This window comes from Tympanuchus pallidicinctus, unplaced genomic scaffold (genome assembly GCF_026119805.1).
Source record: "Tympanuchus pallidicinctus isolate F22 unplaced genomic scaffold, pur_lepc_1.0 scaffold5, whole genome shotgun sequence".
In the NCBI taxonomy this organism is placed as follows: domain Eukaryota; kingdom Metazoa; phylum Chordata; class Aves; order Galliformes; family Phasianidae; genus Tympanuchus; species Tympanuchus pallidicinctus.
The window spans coordinates 27,788,715-27,807,316 of NW_026294769.1; the positions used below are offsets into that span (position 1 = coordinate 27,788,715).

The following is an 18,602-nucleotide window of genomic DNA, read 5'->3' on the forward strand; positions in this document are numbered from 1 at the left end:
TGATTTCTAAAGCACTACATAATGATCTTCTCCTAGGGAAACCGAGGAAACTTAACCCTAAAACAAAAGACTTGAGCAAGTTGCCGTGGCAGCAAGAAATGTATCTGCTTGCTTTGTTATCCCTGTCTAATTATAATTTTAAAGCAAGCTACACATCTGGCTCTACAGTTTGAGAATTTGCTTAGTAATAGTAACTTATAACTATTCTTCACTATGATTCAGTGTTACTGGAAAGAAAAAGAGGGTGAGTGCCTGAAGTGCATGCTGTGGTGACAGCTGGGTTGTAGTTATGGAACTGAAGTATTTCATGCAGGGTACTCTGTTAGGTACGTCACAGAGCCTACTGCTCTAAAGGTTTTCTTTGATTTGATTTAACAGCCAATTGCCCCTGTGGAATATATGATGACAATGCCTAAGGATTTATTACAGTCTCCTTTCTCCTTTGCAGCTGAAGTTGTCATTTTTCACAGACTGAGTGAAAGGAGTTTTGAATAACTCCAGGTAGGACAATTGTTCAGTATAAAATATTGTCCTCGGTGGGGTCTATACTGGAGTTTCTTCAATGGAAAACCTTAGGTCTAACTCTGCCTGAAGGTGACTACTAACCTTAAAAAAGCAAAAAAGCGGGGGATAGGATGGAAGGAAAATGGAAGTCAGAAGCTAGGCCCCAAAGCTGAAGAGGGACTTTTAAGAAAGCAGAAAAACTAAGCAAGGGGCGATTCCTAGAGTGCTTGGCACTCTGTCCACTATCCTGTGAAGCACTTAACTTTATGTATGCTCTGGAGTATGCCACAGGGAATAGCCTGAGCACTACATACCCTGCAGGATCAACCTACAAAAGAGGAGCAGACATAAAGCAGATGGCATTGTTAGCTTCACTGTGTTAATAAGCTGCTTAGTTTGCATTTTAATCTCTTTATCTTATTTTCACCTTCCTTGTTTTTCCCTTTTAATATAATGATCCGTACATACACTAAGAGAGCAGGGCAATGTACCAGCCATTCTCCATGTCCCCTTTTCATGAGCATGGAGTGAAAGCAGGCACTGGGAAAATGGATGCTTGTTTGTCACACAGATGTGGCTTCATCAGCAGTGCTTGGACAAGGACCATCAGGAGTACAGAATGGCTGATGAAGGGAGAAAAACACTGACTGTGTCATCTAGTGAGTTCCCCAAGTACATGAAGCTTGTGTATAGTGAGTGTACCACCACCTCTGAGAGCACTAGTGTCTGTGGCAGAGTTTATTGTGATGCCTTGTGGTTTTTCTGGGGGATGTGGAGGTAGGGAGACTGAGAGGGGAGAAAAAGAGACAGCTGTGTGCCAGTTCATAAACTGGAGTAAGACTCCTGCACCCACTGAGGCCAACTGCCAGAAGGCAGTGAGAAGAAAGGTAAATACTAGCTGCTATTCCCTCTCCTCTCCTCTCCTCTCCTCTCCTCTCCTCTCCTCTCCTCTCCTCTCCTCTCCTCTCCTCTCCTCTCCTCTCCTTATTCTTTTCCCAAGCTCCTGGCGTTCTACTTTTTCCTTTCCAGCACAATGACAGCTATCTGCAGAACTTCCTCAGACCTGAATTTGTGCAGTGGCCGGCTTTTATGTGGATGTTTTTGAAATTGAGTGTTGCCCAACTCAATGCAGCCTTTGCTGGAGCTGGAGCCACTCTTCCACAGGCAGCCAGCACGTGACATGCTCTGCTTCTACACTGCCAACACTAGCAAGACACGGCCGTTCAAGCTCAAGACTCAGCTCTGGAGACTGATCACAGCCAGTTGGCCAGCTGCCAGTCAGGTTTGGAGTATTTCTTTTGCACAGGCTTGCAGACATCACTTCTGCTGGAGCTGTGGACATGTGTGGGCTGAAGAGTGAGATTCCTGAGGAAACTTCAGTGAACATTTTAGTATTCAGGCAACTGGAAAAGGAGCTGGCAGAGGCTGTATGGCTTTTGTTTTCGTGGCTGTATTAATCTTCTCCCTGTCTTGGAGAGAAATCCTAAATGAACTTAGCACATGTTCTCAAACAACTTTCTTTCTCCAAGTAGTTTGTTCTGCAGATTCAGCAATTATGCCAGTGAAAAGCTAATATAAATCAAACATATTTTGAAGATGGCATAACATACTCATTTGAGTGAAGATGTCTGATGCTGTGTTATTACTTAAGAGTGATTACTGAGGCCTAGAACTTCTGAGATATGTGGATGAAATTTTTTTTCGTGTCTCGAAAGGTTGTGGTGGAGACATAAAGAAAGCATTAATGCATCCCTTTTTCCATACTCATGTATCACCCCCAGAAATGATTTCCTTGGTAGTAATTATGGAGTTATTTTGGTCCAGAGGAAAGATTTTCAGATGCACCTAATTGTAAGAACTTTGAGAAAAAATAATATTGTTACTACAAGAAAAGCTCCTGTGTGTCATCTGAGCCACTTTAGCTATCAGGTATAAGTTCAGACCACAGCAAATGTGACATTATTCAAAATTATTCTGCCATGAGAAGAGTAAAAGGTTAGTTAAAGTATTTTTTTATTTGCTCCATCTTAAGAGCAGGTCTCTGGATGGTTACAAAATCTCACATAGATAAGTATCAGTTTATTAAATCACCATAACTTGCTTGTATTTCTGAGTCCTAATAGATGAAGTAGTTCGGAGGTATCTGAGCACCAGATAGCATCTGTTGCATTGCAGGGCATTTGGCAACATATGTTTTATCAAATAACGAACAAGTAGAAACTAAACCATTTTCTATTCATGATTTGCTTATTTCTCTAAAGTTTTCTCTAGAAAACACTAACATAAATGTAGTTATCATAGCTCCAGGAGGTTTACAAATCTGTAGGCAGCTATTTTGTTTGTTTTTTTGCTACACTTTTATGTCTGTCATAGGCTGAGCTACAGTTCTTAGGACAGCTAGAGGAAGTTTTCTGGTCTCATTGTAAAATTTTGATGCAGTGATCTGGACTGGGAGATGGATCAGAAGGATCCCAGGTCACTCCCAAGGTCATATCTACAATCAAGCTTACGTGTCATTTGGGTCTGTCCTTCATGAACTACATGACTGATTTCCCCAGTTGTCCATCCATTACAAAGGGACAATTCTGCCTCATATACTAAAGAATATGAATAAAGAATATATGAAATGGACTCAGCAAACACTACAGGAAACGGGCTGAATGCCACTAAGAATAAGCTCATGAGAAAGTTTATATCCAATGAAAACAAAACAACAGCTACTAAATGGAGTCACAAATTTGCTCATTATTTTTCTTCTATTAGGGTTAAAGAGAGCTCATCCATCAAAAGGTGTTCAAAGTGTTCCTTCCTTGTCAGAAGGCTTTCTACAGTATAGGTACAAGTGTGCAAGTAAGGAATTTCCTCCAAAGATATTATCTGCTTGACTTCTTGATGCAAAATAAACTGATTTCATTTTTGTTAGACAAACATTGTAGCATGAGGTTGCAGCTAACCAAGAAGCTGCTTTCTTATCATAATTTCCAGTGAAGCAGGACTTTCCTATTTACATACTGTATAGGATAATAGTAAGAACTCAAACACAGTGTAAGAAATTACTCAATCTTAGGCATTTAAAGAATTACATAAAAGAAGTTTACATGCTTAACTTTAAAAAAAAATAATTCCCATCAAATCCAGCATATTGAAAATTTATATTCTTAATGCTTTCTTTGTTGAAATGCCTGGTGACGTCCATGTGTTTTCATTACATGGTTAGCCTTTTGAATAACTGCTCTGATTTTCAATAATCAGATTTTCCATATAATAAATACTAACCAATAATAAAACTTTTCAACAGCTTTGTTTCCAATAATTGTATGATCAAATCAGTATTTTAAGTAAAGAACCATATCAAATCAACATGTTGAGTTTTTGTTTAAAATGTTCTTCAATGAAAGAAATTTTCATGATCTTCCATCCATTTTCAGCATGTTTCTTTATCCATTACTTCATTGCTTGGTAATGGCAGATTGTACTCACCAAGATCTTTTCCTATGATGTCAAACATGGCTCTATTTCAGAGATTTATTAATCAAATTTTTGTTGATAACAGAAATGCACAACATAAAATTTATTCTCACAGCAGAAGCACTAAAATGAATGCATGGTTGGCATAAAAGTAGATTTTAGATGTTTTTAGTCTGACTCATGCATTTGTTATTTTATTAACTAGTAGTCACTATATCCTTCATTTTAAAGTTTTCAGTTCTTTTAGATTTTTCTAGTGATTAGAGGATTCCTTGGCTAAGTTGCTGATTTGTTGTGCTAATTCTTCTTTTCATAAAGCACACAGTTCAAAATTATAAATCGGAGGATATAAATCTCTACCAGTCTTCTCAACTTAGCCCCCTAAAAATCAGATTTCTGTCCATTTAAATAGATAATTATGGTCAGAATCAATTCAGTGAATCATCCCTAGGAGATAAAACATCAACTACAAAAAACCAAAATACCTGCCTAGTTCTAAAAATTCTACAGAACTTACTGCAAAACCACAGAAGAGCAAATCAGCAGAAATCAACAGTGATAGAAAAAGCATAGAGAATATTGCAGGTAGAGGGAAAATTCCACAGTTTGGTACTCACAGAAATCTTAAAATTCTAGTCACTTCTTTCCAAAGGATAGCTGCATATGAGGCACAGACACAAACAATGCATCCTTTGTTACCTGTCCGCATGGCTATTTGAAGCCTGCTAAAGAGCAAACTTCTGAACAGTTATATAATGACAAAACAACATGATGGAAAAACACATACATGATTTTGCATCAGCTCTTTTGCTTTCTGAAGAACAATTCCCACGAAGATGGCAATGCGGAGTATTTGCTACTGTTAGCTTTGCCCAGTTTGAGCTTTTATAGCTGCTTGGAGATCCACATCATTGTATTTGATTTCAGCTAATCAAGCACACAAGTGAACAGGAATGCAGGCACACAGCACGGTAAAAAACACAGAAGGAAGTTTTTTCAAACAAAATTCCTGCATTAGACAGCAGTTCCAGTGATGCAATCAGAAGAGGAAGGAAAGTCTGTGTTGCTTCATTGTTTTGTTTGGATTTTGGGGTCCAGTATTAACTGGTGACAGTATTTCCATTTGTAAGTATGTTGTTCTGAGGGCAATCCAAAAAAGGGTCTATTATGAATCTAAAAGAGAAAAATCCCATTGAACTTACTCACTTTTTCCATCATGAATGACCATTACAGAATTGCCCCACTCTATTATCTTTCCTGTGTAGTTCAGTAGGTTTTGGCTGAAGTTTATTGTTTTTTATCAAAATGTTCTATAGCTGCAAAAAGTGAATCCAGTAGAAATGTGATCTCAGAGAATGAATTTAGGAGTTTTTAAATAGGAGAATAGAATGAAGAGCACCAACGACCAACAAGGACTGCAAAGAGTATCAGGAAAATAGAGCTGACTGCAGAATACTAACACTTATATCTTTAGAGACAATCCCAAAGCCTACTGCAGCCAAGAGGAGTTTTGGATCTAGCCTCAAATACTGTGAGATGTCAACTACCTTATTAATATGCCACAGATTCATCTCTGTATCCTTCACACTTCAACTGTTAAATCAAATGTTCTCTCTGCAGGCATGGCTTATCTGATTGGCTGAGCACACCATGTAGTTCTAAACAGGATTTTCCAATTGGTACATACAGAGAACTGTATCAACTCTCTTGCTTTGGATAGCCATTTTAAATGTTTAAATGTTGGAAAGAAATATTTGCTTAAGCAAACAGGATTTTTCCCAAACATAAAATACATAGCAGTAGTCTTGCAAAGAGAGCGAATTCTTTTCCTCACATGTAAAATTGATGTTGAAGATCAAGAAGTTTCCTCCCCTTTGTTATAAATATGTCACTCCTCCCAGAATATGCAGTCACGTGCTGTTCATTGTTTATCCTTAAGATGTATTCTTTGCCTTCAAATTTTATTCAGAGGATGCTGAATTTGCTTTGCTATAACCACATTATGGGGAATTACTCATTGTATAGACTGTCAACAGTGATGGAAAAGTGGTATAAAAATCAGTTTTTAGCTAAATATAGATCACAGAAAAAACATATACACAAAAAAAAAACCACTGAGCTTATCATCTTCAGTTATACCAGTTGCTTAAGTATATTGGTACCAGAGAATGGTGTAAGATTCTGTGAAGATGGCCAAAGCCATAAATATCAGTTTTCTGTAAAGATATCAAAACTCTTACCACTATCTCTTATCCTCCTGGTTGTTTCTAGTACCTGATGCAAGTTCTGTTCATTAATTTCAAAGATGAATCTGATAATCAGCGAATTCAAAATCTTTAGAGAATGCCTATCTAATATTAACTGGTACTGCTACATCAAGTGAAGTTGTTAGATGTGGCTCTCTGAAGACTTTATGAGAGTTCTATAGATGTGCATATATCACCTTAGTGTTTATACTATTTCTATTAAAACAGTTGCACAGCCCGAGGTCCTCTTTTGGTTGGATAAAATGTAAGATCTATCACAGTGATAGAGACTCATCACCACTACTCTCAAAGGAGGTAACTTAATCTGGCTGTCCTCTCCACTGATATAATTAGGAATGCACTTTGTCAGCCTTTGAGGCTTTAACTACAGCTGGCTGGGTTTGAGGCAGTCTCAGAAACCAATCTGTTCTTAGTAATACCATTGCCTCCACAGAATTACAGACATACTTTCAGCAGATATACCCAGCTAACTACTGAATGATGTTTTTCCACCCACTTATGCAGTAGTCAGTGTCTGTTTTAGCATAGCTGCAGCCCTGGATTAATGCCTTGAAATGAATCAGAAACCAAAGGCTGCATTGACCACTCATGAATAAAGGTTATGAACCTTATTTACCGTGTTTGAATATGTCTCAATTCAGCTTGCAAACATCACCATACTCCTGATCCAGCAGATGAGATTTAATCAGGAAAGAGATTCTAATGGATAGTCTGATGCTGACTGGCCTATCTATTGTTTAAGAAATAAATGATATTTCAAGCCTTATTCCCTTGGAAAATCAGATCACCTCATCCACACAGATTGGATAAACTGGGGAAAAAAAGTATAACCTAAAGTAAAGTATAACCTGCTTTTTTTTTTTTTCTTCTTTTTTTTTCCCCCCACGGTGTTTTGCTGTGGTAGGACTCTGATTTGCACAAATGAATGAGATATTCTGTTATGATTTGAGTAAGTAAGATAAAGTTTCCCCTCCAGTCTGCAAAATATTTGAGAAAAATGCAGCGGTGTTTTTCACCTATTTACTTTAAGCGTTTAGCCCTGAAAATAGCCAGCCTAACCTATTAATCAGCAGACTGGCCTGTTCAGAAAAACATACTCTATTTTTCTTATCAGTCCAGGAGCATTAGTCTAAACACTTTGAATTCCAGCCTCCAGTGCTGTGCCAGGAGCTGGAGAAGGGGGTCAGAAGCCATTGTGGCAGTGCAGTGCTACACCCATTCACTGGCTTGGGCACAAAGACGTGCTAATGCAGATAGAACCTGGATGGAGACAAAAGAGCCTGGGTTTGCTTGCAGCCACCTCATAAAAAGATGTCCCAGATTCCTATGGTGTAATCATTATGTGGTAATTCACTGCCTATGGATATATTGCCTTGCTAATAAATGTTATGGTGTCAGGCAACTTTTTGACTTCTTCACTCTTTTACGTGTTTCCTTTTTGCCTGTGATAGGGATTTTCAGTATCAGAATGCAGGCATCATATCTGGGCTTTACGTACTCAGAGAACACAGATTTAAGTGTCTTGTATCTGAGATCAACCAGAAAGAACTGTGAATTCAATAAAAAATGCTATGCTTCGTGCTTGCTTCAGTAAGTCTCTATTTAAGTAGAAGTTTAACCCTGAAAAGCAAAATTTGCTGTATCTTCTAGAATTCTTGATATCACTAACACTTCCAATTAGAGGCATTCTCACTACCCACATGAATACCATACCACTTGTTTGAATCTGAAAAGAGAAAATGGGCCTTGAAGGATATCCTATGACAATGTACACTGCATACATGACTAATTGTTGCCTGACATATAACAATAATTAACTGCAGATTTACTAGTGCTTAGTATAGACTGAGGCAAACTGGTTTGGTTTGCATGGTCTTACTGAATTTCAGAGAGTGGCAGAGTTAACTTCAATCCTGGCATAGCTAAGACTTAAAACAAAAAAAAATCCTAACTAAAAAAAGCTAGCACTGCTGGAGTAAATTAAGGCTGCATCGCATCTTGACCACAAGAAACAGCTGGAGAGTCAGTGTCCCTCCCAAAAATCTGTGGTGTACTTCCTAAGAACATGAAGTTTTTGGATGCTGAAGACAGCTTTTCAGAAAGAGACACAGTAGTTTCATTTGTTTGTTTATTTTTAATTTCCAGTCTGTCAGAGGCAACAGATGGCTTGAAGAAATACAACTGAAGAAGACTCAAGTGAGTTTTTGTCTTGTGGTCAATATAGTTTTAATGCTTGCTATATATTTTGTGAATTGCAAATGACGCATGGGTTACCTAAATTTTCATGCTCCTTATATAGACTTGTGAATACTGTAAGTATAAATTAACACTTCCAGAAACCTCATGTTTTCAGTAATGTTGTCATTAAAATCACACTGTTTAATTGCTTTTTCTGATTGAAAGTAAGGAGGGAAGAAAGAATGCAAGCAAGGCAGGAGAAAAGGATTGCTGCTATCATCAGGGATGGTGAAGAAATGCATCCTCTGAGTGAAAGTTGCCTTACACAAGGTGGGTGTGATTGTTCCAGCAGGAGACTAAGGACTGCCACACATTTAAAAGTACTCTCTCCTCTGCTTGACCAGCTGTCCTGGCTTCCTTCTGCCTACCGTCTCTCCAAAAGTGAAAACTTTCAATGTGAAATCCTGCTGTTGTCTGAGTACAAAGGCTTCCCTTGTCTCTGTTCATCAGGATAAGCTTGCTGTTTTCCTTTCACTTCCTTGCACATGCATGATCTGGGCACCATCTGGCCTAGAAATGGTCAAGGACAGCCAAGTCTGCAAAACATCTTCAGAGAATGCCCTAAGGTCCCTTGCTTCGTGTTTCACCTATAGCTACAGCACAGATTTTACATTTACCTTCATTACATCCAGAGTAATGTTTAGAACTCAAGTTTTCAATATATTTCAGTAACAGAGGGAAGTATTTAAAAAAAAAAAAAAAAAAGACAGACCTAGATGCTATTTTTTTTTTTTTAAATACCTTTAAATAGACTTCATCTTTTCTTCTTTAGCAAGAATGCTATTAAACAGATCGTCAGCTTGAGCTGACAAAAGAGGCGTAATGAAATCAGTCATTGTTTGTAAGCAAAATTATAGACAAGATATATGAGTTCTGTTGGCTTGATCCCTTCTGCAGTGAATTCAAAGATAAAGTTTCCATTGACTGTACCTCTCCTTAGTAGACATTAACTAAATCATTGGCAATAAATAGAGCTTTTATCCCAAGCTAGGTTTCACAGTAGGGTTTATTTTTGACCTTTTATTAGAGGAGAATAAAAAATCCAGATGATTTCAAGTAAGGGTGAATGCTACAACTATCCAGGTCTTGCTCTCATACGCAGTTAACATTAAAAAGGATCTGACATTCTCACTGTTAAATTCCCTCTTGACCACTAGGTATGATCATCACTGGAATAGAAAGTAAGCCTAAATGATATTTTGTTTTGAGGTTTTATTAGCCAGAGGAAGAAAATCTGATGTGGAGGAGGCTCTCTATTACTTCTGCTAGTTTGCACAGACTAAACCAGTGTCTGGGTAGATTCAGTATTTTGCAGCATTTAGTAAGCAACATAGTACTTAGCCAAATTCAGCCCTTGCAGAAATTTGTTATTCCTTCTCCAATTGGGATGCTAGTCTTTTTAGTCTTTTTTAGTCTGTCTATTGGGATGCTAGTATTTTTCCAATTAGCTGCAGTAATATATGAGGACTTACAGCTTCTTCCATCTGTGGTGGCAAACTGTGAGAGTGACCTGCTGACTGATGTCCTGAGGCTGGGCCCATTGATGTTGGAAACACAGTTCCCCAGCTTGCCTCTTGCTCTACTTGTCTTTCATCTGGTAAATGATGTTAACACAGTTGGACTTCACCATCCAATATAATTTTTCAGTATACACTCCCTTCTTTTTCTTTGCACAGGCAGGGGCTATTCTACTCTCTACAGAAAGATTTATCATCATTACTTTGCTCATAATATGCTCAGAGCAACTCCTGCAGTAAGAAAAGTTAAAAATGTCTTGTCTAGTGTTCAGGTGGAAATATATTAATGACAAGGAGAGACTTCTATCTCTCCTTTGTTATGCCTTCCTCTGTTTAAACCTTCAGCATACGTCCATCCTACACTGGATGATTTCACACATCTGAAAATCCCACAGGCTCACAGTAGCTGAGCATTACACATAGCATCCTAAATCAGAAAACAGCTGCCTTCGAACAAACAAGCTGATAATGGGCTCTCTGCTTCAGTGTTTGTTCCGCTCTCTTTCCTCAGAGACCAGAGGCTCTGGTGGTGTCTGGAAAGTTAACAGATACAGGCAGGGGAGGAAGAAATGAATTACAGAGCTGAGGGTTCCTTCACAGAACATCAGTCTTTCCCTGCATTAATTACAAGGGATGCCAACTCAAGCACTTATGCTGACCTCAGCTAAAGCAGTCCTTCAGGGTAATGGGGACTCTTTTTCAAACAAACTGATTTAAACCGTCTCAGCTTTTGACTTAAAAATCACCACCTTAAATATCATTTAGAAAACCTCTGCTGTATGTCTCTGGTGGGACTTCAGGGTCAACTGTAAGTGGTCCCACAAGACAGCATCCTTTGGTAGGGGTTTCTTTTCTTACTACTTTTCTATGCACATAAGAGGAGAATCAGATACTTCTTCATCTTTCCCTTTCTCCCCTCTTCCTTCTGCTCCTCTTTTCTCTTTTTGACTCTCTCTTCAGAGTCTCTGGCAAACACAGGAGGATGTGGAGGACCACAATTGGAACTGTTGCCACAGGGAGAAAAAGAAGGAGGCTAGCAAAGGGGCCACCTAAGAGAATGGATGCCTGGCTTCAGTCAGTGCCTTGAGACATGACCCTGACCATCTTCTCCTGGTTCTTTCAGACTCCCCCCCTCCAAGTGTGATCTGAAGCCTGCACAGAGCATAGGCCCTTCCCAACAGCAGACACACTGCCTGCCAGCTGGAGCAAAGCACCGCAGAGTGGCTGCTAATACTGTGATTAGCCAAATCCAGGATGTTAACTTGATCACTTGCTATGGATACTCAGCACTACTTCAGGATGTGTTTCTAAATTTGTACACTGCTAACCAGATGCTTTTCAGATTCTGTCCTACCTAGGACTTTTACTAGTAATGCATAACTGTGTTTTGCAGTTTTCTGCATATTAACACAGAATTATTTTGATCTCCTGAGCAAAAGAACTACTTTACAGCTCTTGATTCCTGGCTATTTGCTGTGCCAGTGCTGTCAATATGCCAGATGCAATCTGAAGATGTCTGAGTAGGGCACATGGGGCTCTCAGGTCTTAAGCTTTTTGCAGGCAGCTCCAGCCCTGCAAAAATCAGAGATAAGTGACTTAGAAATGAATGGGGCAGCTGGCTGAATGCTCGACCAAACAAAATGATCAAAGGGACAGTACCAGATGTTTCCCATCAGCTCTGCATATGGAGGTACCAGGGAGAGCAGCAGGAGCACCAAACTAAAAAGTAACCAGAGAAGCCAACTTTAGTTTCATCCATAACACGAGGAACAGGCTATAAATACTACATTCCTCAGTGAGGCTCCCAGAGGACATTCTGTAGGTATTTCAAAAAACCTGCAGGAAAAGTGTGTCTACTATTGTCTGACTTATTTATACGCATCCTCCCACTAAATGTTTCATTAAGAATTATCATTCCTGACATCTAAAAAAGTATAGTATTAAAACCATATTTTAGGAAGCTGCTGAAAATTATGAAAACTCTTCATTTTTCCACAAAACATACTTCTTGCGCAGTCTGTGCCAGTACAATATTTTCCTAGACTACTGTTACGCAGTTTTCTTTTACCACTTTTAGTACATTTTAAATTTTAATTTGGTAAGTTTTGAGTCCAAATCGCTGCAAGAGGCCCAAGCCATTTCAATATTTACTGTAGAAAAGGGGCCAGCTTTTTATTTTTGTCTTCTGGGGAAGTTTATGGTAGAGTGAGATAAACATCCAAAATAGTTAAGGTTGTTTATCCTGCATCACTTAGAAGACATTCTTGACATCGTTTGTATACAACTGAGCAGGGGAGCTGCTCAATCAGTCTGACATAAATTAAACCCAGATCTCCCAGCCTTAGGGCATACAGACCTTACTACAGTGTGATAAATTCTACTGCTGTCGGGGTGAAACCTGAACTGCTCTTTCAGTTCCTCTTGTTGCAAGCCAAATTTTTGTGCAGAAGGGCTTCTCTTCTAGTTTTATTCTTTTCAGAAATACAGTCATTATTTCAGGGCACTTCACCTCACACTGACATCTCTGTAGCATCTTGGGGCTAACAAGAGGGTATGAACACTGCAGAAGGATCTGGTGCCATGCTTGTCTGGCATAATGACTTTGCTATTGACCCAAAGTCTGGAAGTCCTAGACTTACAGAGCAGGGACCCTTGAAGCTGTCAGCAAGTAATTCAAGGTGTTACAGAAATTTCAGAATTTTTTCCTGTTCTTATTTGAGTCTCCAGTTTAGTGATGCCTAGAAAACCACTCCATGCATGCTGAACATGAAGTGTTTGGACAGGCACTTCCCAGAAACAAATGCTTGTGCCAGACTTTCCCTTGACTAGGAGAAAAGCTAAGCAGAGCTTCTGGCTGCCTGTTTAGTGGTGCTGAAATCCACTCTGTCCTTTATCTGTGTAGCATGTGCAAAGATTTATTTGTGCATGTAAACTCTCCTTGAATTATTTTTTTATTATAAAGAATGTTTGCTACATGCATAAACAGCTTGGTGTACCCTTTAATTCTGATCTAAACCTATTCTGCAGGAACAAACCCTGTTAACAGTGTGCCTTTTCTTTCCTCTGATTCTGACCTCATGCATATCCAAGCTTAAGCCACTCACTGCAATAGAAATATTTGTGATTATCAGTGCCGGATGAGTTCTTTGCTGATAGATATACCAGTAACAAATGGGCTGAGGAACTCACTAAGTCATATTTGAGTCAAGGAAAGCTTGAGGATGATTCACTCAGGAATGCTTTGTTCTACCCTAATTGCATAATTACTTTAGAGGGCTCACTGGCCATTTGGCATAGAGGTCATTCCTGTTTCCTTTGAGCACAGGAATAACTCCTCCTAGCTTCTCACTTCTAGCAAGCAGGACAAAAAGAGATGTGACAAAGACATACGGCTATGGCACCACTTCTCTGTGTAATTCAGGTGCAATATTTGTACACAGCTACTAAGTACTTCAATTTTTGAAGTAAGGTTGAAAAAATGAGCAGTGATAAACATAAAGAAATACTGGCACTGTTGCACTGTGACAGTGTCTGTATTAAAAGGAGTAGTGTGATATTCTGAAGTATTTGGTACAGGTACTGTGGCTTCTGAGTTCTAACAATGGGGATCAAAAGAAGTGAGGAGAAAGTTACAAGCACAGGAGCCTTCCCCACTGTATTCATATGCTGTAGAATTAGACTAACTGCTAACTGTGAAAGAGAACAGAGATTGCTCAATATCTACTTCTCAAAAGCAATAAATAAAATAATGATAATAATATGGACACTGTAGACAACTGCAACCATATAAAGCAGCTGACAAAACAAGCGAAGGGACCAAAATGTTCCATGAGAAAAGTGGATAAATGCATTTGCAATTTACATAAACAGAATGAAAGAAAGATTTTGATGGAGAATTCTCCTGGACATCTGACAATGTCAGCAGTGCTGTTTTCAGAGCTTGCCCCATTTGTGGAACTGGTGAAGTCTGTGGGTGGAAAATAAAGGTCTATACAAATGAATGATATAAATAGCTGTGGAGGAGATAGGTAAATATAGCTATCTTTGGTCCCCCAACACTCCTTCATTCTGGAGAATGCATGGAATTGGTGGTATCTCTCCTTAACCCTTTTATTAATGTTACAAAACAGTAAATTTGAAAGCTAAAGTTCTCCCTTTGCAGATCAGTAATGGTATCACCATGTTGTCAAGTTTTCATTCTTCTCTCATATTTGTTACACCTATGAAGTTATTATCCATCTTTCTTTGCATACTGGTGTATCTTCCACTCAAAGTAACTCAAGCACATCTTCTATCCTCATTACAGTCCACTGTCAATATCACCTAATATGTAACTAGGCAGATACACTCCCCTTTTGCTGGGTTTGTGAATGAAAATACTTGTAATTGCTGTATTTTGTACTGTTACTAATGATGTACAGGTATGTTTTGACATGCGCACAGGATGTCTCCCTGATTGGCCCTCCAAGAATTGCTGATGAATATGAAGCCAAGTGGTCTGAAGTGTTGTTATTTTATTAGTGTATATTCTGCTGTCCATGGGTTTCTCAGCTGCATACTTCAGTTGGCATGAATGTTTAAGTCACTGATTTATTTTGAGGTTCATGATAGGTACCTAAATATTTCCTTTTTTTTTTTTTTTTTTTTTTTAATCTTCTTTATATAGTAGGAAGCAGAACAGTTTAATGCCGACAGAGGATGCATTAGCTTCCCCTTCTGTGAGAAACCTCTGCTTAGAGAGTTCCCAAACTGAAAGTGTTTTCAAGAGAAAACATAACTGGAAGAATCTCACATCAAAGCCTGGGCCTGCTAAGTGGAGTTGTTCTTCTGATATGAGTGGAACATTGCTCCAAAGTTAGAGATATGTAGTGGGGAGATGAAAAATTTTGACTGGGAAAGAACCGATGGGTGGTTTATCAAATAAAAGTCTAAAATTCAAGGCTGGTTTTGTTCTTACAGATCCGTATCTGAAGTATAGACTTCATTAGAACTACATCCAACTAAAACCAACAGGCTTTGGGTCCTAACTGTTTTTGTTATCAAACAAAAAATGGACAGCACCTCTATTTGCTGCATGATTTTTCAAATGATTCTGCTGCAATTGAGGAACTCCATGCTATAGTTTGAGTGGCTGCCCTGGGGATCAAGGAACAGAGTCTACAGAAAAGCTTCTTGCATTAGGATGGCAGCAGGCAAAACTATACAGAAAATGCAGTCCAGGAAAGACTTCTTTGAAGATGAAGTAGGGATTAAATGAGAGCCTATTTTACCATTTGCTAAAATACCCGGTGCATTTGCCTTCGTGGACTCTGCATTCCAGTGGACTGCATGCTGGGTTAATAAAATCCCCCTCCTGAACAGCCTTTGGAAACTCAAATGGTCACCGACTGCTCATATGGCAGAATTTGGCTATGCTGTTAGACAGCTGCAGGAAGCCAAGGACAAGAAAGTGGGGACAGCACCAAAATGTTATGAACATATAAATATACAGAGACACACGGCTTTGCTTTTCAACAGGAGGTTCCAAAATATGTTTCTCATCAGAATGCCAGCATCCTCTTTCCTTTTTTTTCTTTCAGGAACAATAATTTTCACTTCTGCTTTTCTTAAGTGATACTTATGTGATTTAAATTCTCAAACACTCTGGGCTTAAGTTTCAAAGGCATTCTGAAACAATGAGCACACCTACCAGAAACACTGCAAAACACCACATTTCCATTGCTTGCAGACTTAAAGGAGGCTCAGTTTAGCATTCTTCCTTGGGGAAGAAATGACATGTTCCCCACTAACTCAATGCCAAACCACTGCTTTCTGATTTGAGTAACAAATGCCATTCTGTCTGCTTCTAAAAGCCCAGACTCTGTTTCTTTTCTTAACATGAAATTGTGTGTTTTGGTACTGCTCTCAAACAACAGTTTAACAGAACAAAGGACTTATCTTTATGAGACAGCCAGGGAAATACACAAAGAACAGGAAGATGCAGCTAACCTAAATAATGACAATGAAAATAAAATAGCCATCGGGCTATAAATAAGCAGCATGAAGTAAATATCATTATTTTTGTTAACAGGCGACATAAACTTAAGCCCTGGAGACACGTCTATTTTTTTCTCAGATTTCAGTTCTGGTTTCTTTCAGTCTCGCCACTGAATAAAGTTTTCTACTTTCTTTAGCTTTTTACAGTATGAACTTCCACATTACTTCTACTGGAGCAAACTGCACAGAACAATCACTTATGTTTAGGAGAAAGGTCAGACTTGGGGCAATAATGTTGCCCAAACTCTTACTTCAACTGTACAAATGCTTGCACTCATACAGAGAAGGGAAGCATACACACAAAATAAAGTTAATTAAGACAATACTTAGTTTCCTGCAACACAAAGGAATTTTCTTATTTAGACTAGGTCTCTAATGATGCAGTCTCCCATTGTGTGTATGGGGGTGTGCAAAGCAGCAACTGCAGCCCCACATAAAGGCATGAGCTGGAGCTGGTGAGTGAATAAGGAAGGAATCAAATAATTACCTAAGCCAAACCAGGATCAATTTTCTGGGACCCAGCCTCAGTCACTGCAGCCTCCTGGCTTTCCTAAAGGACCTGAGTAGATGCCTGGCTCACGTGCCAGTCTTGGGATTCCCAGGCGGGAAACTGGCTCAATCTGTCACTTCCACTGTTTAAAGCAAGCACTTGAATTTTCCACTTCCAGCCATGACCAGCAGTGCTGGGTTGAATCACTTCCCCGTCTGGAGGCAAGCAATGTGTGAGAGCAAAGTGCCAACCAAGTGGCCAAGCAGTGCTCTTGGGCTGCCTCTGCGCAATCAGTAGAGCCCGCAGCCCACCTGGGTACCACGTCAGGCCACTGCACCACTCCCGACCCTCGGCCTTTACCTGCTGCCAGGCGAGCGGCTAGAGGGGATGTCCTGCACGAAGCTCTGCTCCATACCCGGGATCCTGGCGGGGCTGTGGGGGTGGTAGGCTGTCAGGACCACGCTGCCCGAGTCCTTCATCTCCATGGTCATAGGTTCATGTCGGTGACAAAGGCGGCCGGTGAGGGCTCCTGTCAGGAAAGCAGCGTGTGCCCTGACCCCACTACTGCCTCTCACCGCTGTTTGCTGTCAGGAGAGCGGAGTAGCCTGGCCCAGCAAGTCTCCCTGTCAGGAAAGCTGAATTAGCATATATTCAAAAACACCGCCCACAAAACAACCCAGAGGGAAGTTACTGAGTCCCTAGGAAACCAGAAACCTGAGATAATCCTAACACGGCTCTGGGCTCTGTGCGAGTGGAGTGTGGGGGGGAGCTTCTTGCTTTGTTCCTTTTTGTTTCAGAGCTCATTTCTTAATATGCCTTGTGCTCCCAAAATAGGCACGGAGAAAGGAAGTTATTTGAGTGGCGAGTGTTACTCAAACATAAAACATGGTTTGCCAGGACTGACATTAGAACCACATACACGAGAGGCTCGTCGTGAGTGATCTATTAAAATAATCACAAAAGAGTAACCTTGATTTCCTATATGGCAGATAATTCCTGTAGCAGGGGACTGCATTTGTGTTCTGAACAACAATGAAGCTCTAATTTTTGCCTGAATACCGCTGTGTGCGTAATTAGAAGGGCATCGGGAAATGAGAGAATCTGTTTTACAATAGCTTGTGTTCATCTGGAGCAAGTCCATACATAAATACACTCTAAGACTCTTGGTGGTTTTTTTTTCAGGCTTACTTGTGATCTTTGAAATGATAATTAAATGTTTTTGTATGAAAGGAAACAAACAAACAAAAATATCAGGGGACAGGAATTAACACCCAGAAAGAACGGTGTAGATAAAATGAGGAAACTTACACAGCCCTTTATTTTCCCAGCTTGCTTCTTTAGTGGTTTTTTTTTATTATTATTATTTTTTTTTAAATAAAAGTCTGTTCCTGAAAAGTATTGTCCTGCTTACAAAGCCATAGGAAGGATGCTCCTAATTTTACTCTAGAACTCCACATACTGCTTTACAGCCAAAGCTCTTAGGGCAGCTTGTGAGGATGTGGGTGAGACAACAGCCCCACAGCTGCGAATGGCATCCCCAGCACACATACAGTGCAAAACACCAGTTGGGGTCTTCTTTCACACCTCCACTTATGAAGGGGTGCACTGCTGAAAAGCTACCCAGATTTCACTAGCAGTCTCTCCAGATGGCAAGGTAAAGTAGACAGATTTTGAAAGGCACAAAAATGATTCATCTCACCTCCACCTTCCCCATGTGCTTTTTATCCTGTCTGGAGGAGCATGACCGTTTTGGTAAAATACACTGCCACAATTCATGTAGGCAGTGCCCAAGTTAATTTTCAATTAGCCAGCACAGGACACTGATAGCAGTATGCTTGGCAGCATTTCTTGCCAGACTCACCCAGGAAGCATAAATATTTGAACATTCAGAGCCTCTAGGCTTGCTCTTGCTGCACTGTTAATGTGTCCTGGATTAAATATTATAAAGTCAGATTGCATGGCATAAAATCAAGGCTGCTTCTGTGGCAGCACAGAGGCCCTCTCAGAGCCCTTGGGTGGCCATATAAATATGTGGAAAGGGAAGGATCTGAACTAACTTCTGAAGTGTTGCCTTCCACCAAT

At 39.7% G+C, this 18,602-nt stretch overlaps 1 protein-coding gene across 1 annotated transcript in view; it reads right to left on the reverse strand.

Annotated features, from left to right (window-relative positions):
- The window catches only part of ARHGAP28 (Rho GTPase activating protein 28), a 75,347-nt gene extending 58,069 nt beyond the window's left edge, over positions 1-17,278 (reverse strand). The window contains exons 1-2 of the mRNA XM_052703457.1: positions 17,235-17,278; positions 16,881-17,143 (exon numbers count right to left, since the gene is read on the reverse strand). Of these exons, the coding sequence (XP_052559417.1) occupies positions 16,881-17,011 (131 nt within the window). The 5' untranslated portion in view covers positions 17,012-17,143; positions 17,235-17,278. The remainder of the gene's footprint in view (positions 1-16,880; positions 17,144-17,234) is intronic.
- Positions 17,279-18,602: the final 1,324 nt, after the last annotated feature.